The 7,187-nt window shown below is 39.8% G+C and overlaps 1 protein-coding gene across 1 annotated transcript; it reads left to right on the forward strand.

Annotated features, from left to right (window-relative positions):
- Window positions 1-125: 125 nt before the first annotated feature.
- Window positions 126-4,341, forward strand: haus4 (HAUS augmin-like complex, subunit 4). The gene is made up of 10 exons (XM_065250067.2): window positions 126-258; window positions 370-447; window positions 543-682; window positions 1,355-1,483; window positions 1,683-1,823; window positions 2,729-2,825; window positions 2,928-3,073; window positions 3,156-3,286; window positions 3,372-3,440; window positions 3,743-4,341. The coding sequence occupies exons 2-10, from the start codon at window positions 381-383 to the stop codon at window positions 3,915-3,917; spliced, it is 1,095 nt and encodes a 364-aa protein (XP_065106139.1). The 5' UTR covers window positions 126-258; window positions 370-380; the 3' UTR covers window positions 3,918-4,341.
- Window positions 4,342-7,187: the final 2,846 nt, after the last annotated feature.

A 7,187-nucleotide genomic window follows, 5' to 3' on the forward strand; every position in this document is an offset into this window, starting at 1 on the left:
AGATTGTAGTATTTTCCTTTCCATCATCCAGATATTCACACTCCATCCCAGTAGGTGGCGGAAATGCACTAAAAGTTGGTTTGCCAACCGCCATTAAATATAAAAGAAGAAGAAGAAGAAGAACCAATCATCAGGCTGAAACTCACGCATGCGCAGCGGATCACTCAAACGTCCTGGCGGTAAAAACGAAAAGCAAATGTCAATAAAATATTAACGTAACAAAATCAGCTACTGTAAAGTGAAACGCCAATCATCAAGGTAAATAAACATTAAAAAAATAAATTAAGATAATAGATTTATTTAAAATGTTATATTACAACGGAATACATTTGTCTTTGTTTATATTGTGCTAATGTTTCTTTTTACAAGAGGAGACCGTCATGTCTCATAGCAGCGATTCAGTGCTGTTCTCCACTCTGGGTAAAGGAGACAGCTTACATCAAGAAGGTTTGAATTTACCATGTTTTACTGTGTAATGTCATGCATTGACCACTATTGCTAATTTAAATGTAACTCTTACATCATGTGTGTTTTGTCTGTAGTTTTAGCAGCATTCCCTCTGTGTCACATGACAGAAGAGGATTTGATCCAGAATCCTTTGCTGTGTAAATTACTGGCCACTCTGTCCCAGCATGTGGACCGAACTGGACTCACGCAGCAGCTGAAGAAAGATCTTGAGAAGGTCAGACACCAATAAATGCATTCATACTTTATAAGCAGTAATTAAAGTGTTAACCATCTCTGAAACAGGAGATATTTGGGGAAAAATCGGTACGGTTTGGCAAACTTAATTCCACTGTTTATATTGTAATGCTGTATTACATGATAATTTTTGTGTCTTTGTGCAGTTTATCCCAACACTCGTGTATCTTCAAAAGCATATATTTTGTGTCCTCTCATTTTTATTACATTTATGCCTTTGACAGACGCTTTTATCCAAAGCGACTTACATCTCAAGCAGTGTCGGCCGGTGACTTCACTTCCGAGGGGCACGAATTCAAAACGTGTGATCGGAGTGTCGTGTGTTGCTCGTCATTTCAAAATATGTGTTTGTTCATCACATAAACCATGTGCATCATGCGTCTTTCACACGCATTGGTATATGATAAAAAAAATGCTCACATTCTTGAAAAACTCGCAAGACACTCACTTAACACTAAACTCTGATTACACATGAGATTAAGCTAGTATCTGGCAAATGCGAGCTTCTCTTTTATCATTAACCCTTTAGATGCGTGGGCAGCAGGCACTTATTTTGACAAGACGCATTGCAAACATGTGACCTTTTGCACTTTTTTTTACTAATGCTGAGCTATGTAGCTTCTCAATAAATTTGAGCTCATAAACCCTGCAGGCTGAGCGTGAGGTGCACACCCAGAGGTTGGGTTGGCTTCATGTGGAGAGCGTTTACAGAGTTCTGCAGGAGATCCTTCAGGAGAATCGCTTCAGTAGAAACTCCAGCACTCCACCAGAGGAAGAGAAGGTGAGATGAACCATGACAAATACTGCTGCACGAGAGAATAAAGAAATTTGTGAAAGAATATTCATGTTTACTATGTTATTCTGCAACTCACACGCCATATATTAGTAGTACAATGCTCATAATCTGTTCAAGCTCATGATTTGTACATATATTAGTATATTGTCTAATTTTGCATGATGTGTGTGTTTATTTTCTGCAGTTTTACAGCACATTGGAACAGTGTATGTTGGTGGGGCAATGCAGCAGACTTTTGAACAGCAGCACGGATATCATTGAAGATCATAGTACAGTTCTGGCACTTTCTGTGGACAGATTGAGAAGACAATTGCCTGATGAACAGGTGCGATCACATCTCAAACACCTAGTGGATAGAATTAAAAATATAAAAGTATTCAGATTTCATAAAATAATCTTTTAAGATTCAGAAGTTCAATTTAAGTCAGCTCCACTGACATCATCTATGTCTATTACCACAGAATTACTGTATAGGTCGATAAAGCTTTTGTTGAACCTGAAACATCATATATGTTTATTGTGTATAATATAAATGCACACACATGCATGTATATATTTAAAAAGTATTTACATGTGTATACGTTTTTCTATTTCTATATAATTTCATACTTATGAATACTTAATATATACATGCATGTGTTTCTTAAAATTATACATGCGTGTGTGTGTGTGTGTGTGTGTGTGTGTGTGTGTGTGTGTGTGTGTGTGTGTGTGTGTGTGTGTGTACCTGGTAATTATCACGTTGTGGGGACCAATTGTCCCCACAAAGATAGGAATACCAGTGTTTTTGTGACCTTGTGGGGACATTTTGATGTCCCCATGAGGAAACAAGCTTATAAATCAAACAAGATGATGTTTATTGAAAATCTAAGGTACAAAAAAGGTTTTTGTGATGGTTGGGGTTAGGGAATGGGGCAGGTAAGGGGAATAGAATATACAGTTTGTATGGTATAAAATGCATTACGTCTATGGAATGTCCCCACAAAACATGGAAACCAGAATGTGTGTGTGTGTGTGTGTGTGTGTATTTATATATCCATAATTATTATATATACATATATACATCATATATATTATTAGGAAGGTGTGAATGAGCCTTCACTTTTAGAAATAATATTAACAGCTTTTAACAATGCAAACACAAAGGAAAACATGAAATAGGATCCCTTTAATGGGTTGTAGATGCACTGTGTCGTATTTAAAGCTTTTCTTGAATATTTCTACCTTCAGGAGATTTTACAAATGAAGCAAAGGTTGCCATCAGAACTGCTGAAGCATCTTAAGAAGAAAACCATCAACATACTGTCGTACTATCAGCCTGACTGCGGTAAACACATCTTCTTTTTACCCTATTTTATTTGTGTAATGTATCCTATAATTCTTTGATGTAATGTTAAATAGGAAGATAAATTCATTTCTGATCTCTCAGAGAATGAAAGCGAAGGTCTCAGAAATGTAAAGCTTTCCAAACTTCCTGTGCTGTTGGACAGTGAACAGAAGAAAGCGAAAAGCCTCAGCGAGAAGAACCGAGAGAACATCACATTACTACAACGACAGACTCATGCTTATCTCTCTGTCAGTACATACAGCACATCTGTATATCTAGTCTGAGGATCTTGTTGCAGTAAAAGTGATTTATCACGGTTTGCTTTGACAGGAGCTGCTGAAATGTATGAAGATCCTCCAGTGTCTCATCCTGGATCTCCGACTGAAAGCTCAGAAAGAACTGGATAGAAAAAAGATTGAGTACTTTGAAGCCAAATGTGAGATTGGTTTGCAGAAGATAAGGTATGATTATATTGGCTTTGGTTTAATATTATTAGGCCAATGGTGTAGTTTTGGTATCGCTGTAATGATGAGATTCCTCCTCTAGGGCAGAGATGCTCGAAGTTCAACTTGACACCTACACGAGAGACAAGATCGCTGCTCATAAAAGAATTACGTGAGTCTCACCGGCATGTATCGCCATATCTACTTTTAAAATCTAACACAGTAATTTAATGTAAGTAGGTCTATAGCAATAATAGAAAATGATAGGTTAACAAAAGAAAATTATTGAAATACATAGAGATACATGCACTGTGGGTTTGGACAAAAGCTGAACTTATGAATGTTAATGGCAAATCTTTTTGTCTTTAACTGGTACAGATTTGTGTTTATGTTCTCTGTATGTGGAGATGGTTCGGTTAAGTCTTGTCAGTTGTCATGAAACCAGAGATGTCATGAATTTATTCTTGTGTTCAGAGAGAAACTGAATGCAGACCTGAAATCTTCTGAGATGGAGAAACAGACGGTGGAGTCCAAGCTTGCGTCCTTTGAGATCTATGGGAAGGATTTTGAGACTCTGGCTGAGGAATACTCACGGCTTCAACAGGAGATCGCCACCAAATCCTGGGCACTGAAAGAATTTACCACATAAATGCAGGACGTCACATTTCTTTAGATGATGAAGTTGTTAATAAGTTTGGTTAGCATGATCTGTGATCTGCAGGCTTTACTTCGCATTAGAGAGCAGCAATTAAATAAACAAGAAGTTAAGGGATTTACATTGTTGTGAAATTTTTGTGCTCCTTTTCTTTGCCAGCGGTTACGGTCCTAAATCCATATAAGCTACACGTTTCTGCAGCAGCACTTGACGTTTTGTAACTGAATTTATTTGCAAATGTTTTTGGAGTGACCCATTCATAAAAACTAAAGGAAAAAGCCTGAAGGAATTGATTGATTAAAGAGCCCCAATTATCTGATTCACAATTTTACATTTCCTTTCGTGTGTAAGTGTGTATTAGTTCATGTTAAGGATATGCAAATGTACAAACCCCAAATTAAACGATGACGCGAGTTAACGTCTCCAACATGAATCTCTTTTCTTGGACTACAACAAACACGCGGATTGTAAGCAACAGTTTACATCCTGGGATTGGTGACATAGACAAGTCCGTCATTATTCCTCCCGCTTGGACTCACAGCCTGTAAGTTAAGTCCAGTAAGCATTGCATTGTGAGCGAATCTTTCAAACATGGTAAAGAGCTTCACATTTCCGGCTGTCGTCAGAGGTATTTAGGCCAATCACAACTTACAGATTAGCTGGCCAATCAGGGACAGTTGTGTACAAATTCCATGTGTTTCAGGAAGACGGAAATCTGGAGCTACAAAAATGTACGGTATGTGGAAAATAATGTTTTTTTATCATAAATCACGCGAACACATTGTATTATAACAAATACATAATATAACGTTTCTTAGCAATGAAATAGGTGCCCTTTAATGACTTTATTAAGACCTATGATGATAGACAATGACTGTCCGCCACCTACTGGTTAGTCTGATAAACTGTAGGCAGCCTCCTATTCTGACAGCTTGGTGTCATTTTGTCTCCTGTTTAGTGAGCTTGATTGGGCTACATGTTACAATCGTTAACCGGTGTTTCGATCTTTGAGCATTTTCTGAAAAACGACAAACCCAAACTAAAACTTCTGCAGCTCTCTGCTTGGAAATCTGGGCAGACGCACATTTTACCAACGCAAAACAACCAAACTTCTTTTTTGGGGCGGATTCTTATTTTGATTTTATGGCATCTATGGGTTGTGAACATAGACAGGTTGTGAACCAAGCCAATCAAACTGAATCATTGAAATCCTTTTATCATTGGTCACTACTTCCATTCATCAAAACTTTGCTGGCTAGGCATTGGCCGGCTTCATTTTTGCTTCATCCAATCAAAACCTAAAGTGCGCAAACTGACACCTCACTTACCCAATGATGCACTCCCTGGACATTCTCAAACCTTATCTGATTGGACTAAACAGAAAAAAGAATATACTGGTACTACAGGAAGACTTTTCCGTGATAGGAATATTGAAAATTAACATGATCGATATCATACTAACCGGAAGCGTGCAGGTAAACAAAGGAGATCTTTCGGGATTTTCCCCCACTTTTCGTTGTTTTGGATTAAAATGTGGGATGCATTTTGAAGAGTGGACCCTTATGTTGCAATGTATGCGAGTGTTTTTTGGTATTTGTACGAAATGAACAGAACCATATGAGATGCTATGTAGGTAATTTAATGTCATTCATATTAATATGCGGTCTGTATCATTTAATCCACTCCAGTGTATAGATTGCAAAAACAAGATCAGAACATTGACATAGAGAAACGCTAGTTACGTATGTAACTGTGGTTCTGTGAATTCCGGATGACCGCCAGAGGCAGTGCTAAACACTAGTGGATTATCGCTGCCAAGCTAGATAGGTCGAGAAAACATAAAACAAAGTCACGTCGTGACGCAAACCGAGACGCAAGGATAAGTACCGTAGCAGCTCGGTGCCCAGCCTCGAAATGCTTTCTCGCGCATTCCGAGTGACAGAAATCTCTGGCGGTCATCCGGAATTCACAGAACCACAGTTACATACGTAACTAGCGTTCTGTTTCATTCCTCCTGACCGCCAGAGGCAGTGCTAAACACTAGTGGATGACACATACCAACATAGTCACGAGGAATGTCACCCACCTGAATCACAGCTGATCTTGAAGGACCGCAGAACTCATGCGACAAGAAGCAGCCACATTCACTTTGTAAAATCGAGCAAAAGTACATGGTGAAGACCAGGTAGCAGCAGTGCAGATATCCATCAAGGAGATCCCTCTTAGAGCGGCCCAGGATGTCGAGACGGCCCTGGTAGAATGACAAGTAACATCATTTGGCAAGGGTCGACCAGATTTTGCATATGCCAACTTAATCACCTCCACAATCCAGTGAGACAATCTCTGCTTGGATAAGGGTGCACCTTTACGCACACCCCCGTAACAGACAAATAATTGGTCAGTCTGCCTGAAAGCAGTGGTAGCGTCAACATAGTATTTCAAGGCTCTCACCGGGCATAGGAGACGAGCCCTCCCATCAGCGTTGGAGTCAGGTGAAGGCGGTTGAAAAGCCTGCAGATGAATAGACTGATTCACAAATTTTGGTGACAAAACCTTAGGTAAGAAAGCTGGATTCGGTCGAAGAATGACCCCAGAAACTTCAGGCAGCCAACGCAAGCACGCTTCACACACTGATAACGCATGCATTTCTCCCACACGCTTAGCTGATGCAATAGCTAACAAAAAAGATGCCTTCAAAGATAACCACTTGATATCCGCAACAGCCAACGGTTCGAATGGTTGCGAACAAAGAAACTCAAGAACAAGAGGCAAATCCCACACAGGGAAAGGGGCAAGACGAACCGGCTTCAACCGTTTTGCACCCTTCAGAAAACTACATACAAGGTTATGAGACCCTAAAGAAGAGCCCTCAACTGGTGCATGAAAAGCAGATATAGCAGCAACATAAACTTTTAAGGTGGAAGCTGCTTTATTCCCATCCAACAAGTGCTGCAAGAAATTTAAAACTTTAGGTACTGTACAATGAACTGGGTCGACGTCCTGATTCTCACACCAAGAAGAAAACAGTCTCCAACGAGCGGCATAAAGCTGTCGTGTTGAAGGAGCTCTAGCATTTTCAATTGTATTGATAACAGCCGGTTCACAACCCACTAAGAGTGAGCTGGACCCAGCGGCCAAATCCAAAGTTGAAGACGAGCCGGATCTGGGTGCCAAACACGGCCTTGTAGTTGGGAAAGGAGATCCCTCCTGACGGGAAGTTGCCATGGTTCGCCCCGTACCAAACTCAGAAGAAGGGGAAACCAT

Source organism: Paramisgurnus dabryanus, chromosome 5 (genome assembly GCF_030506205.2).
Source record: "Paramisgurnus dabryanus chromosome 5, PD_genome_1.1, whole genome shotgun sequence".
NCBI lineage: Eukaryota > Metazoa > Chordata > Actinopteri > Cypriniformes > Cobitidae > Paramisgurnus > Paramisgurnus dabryanus.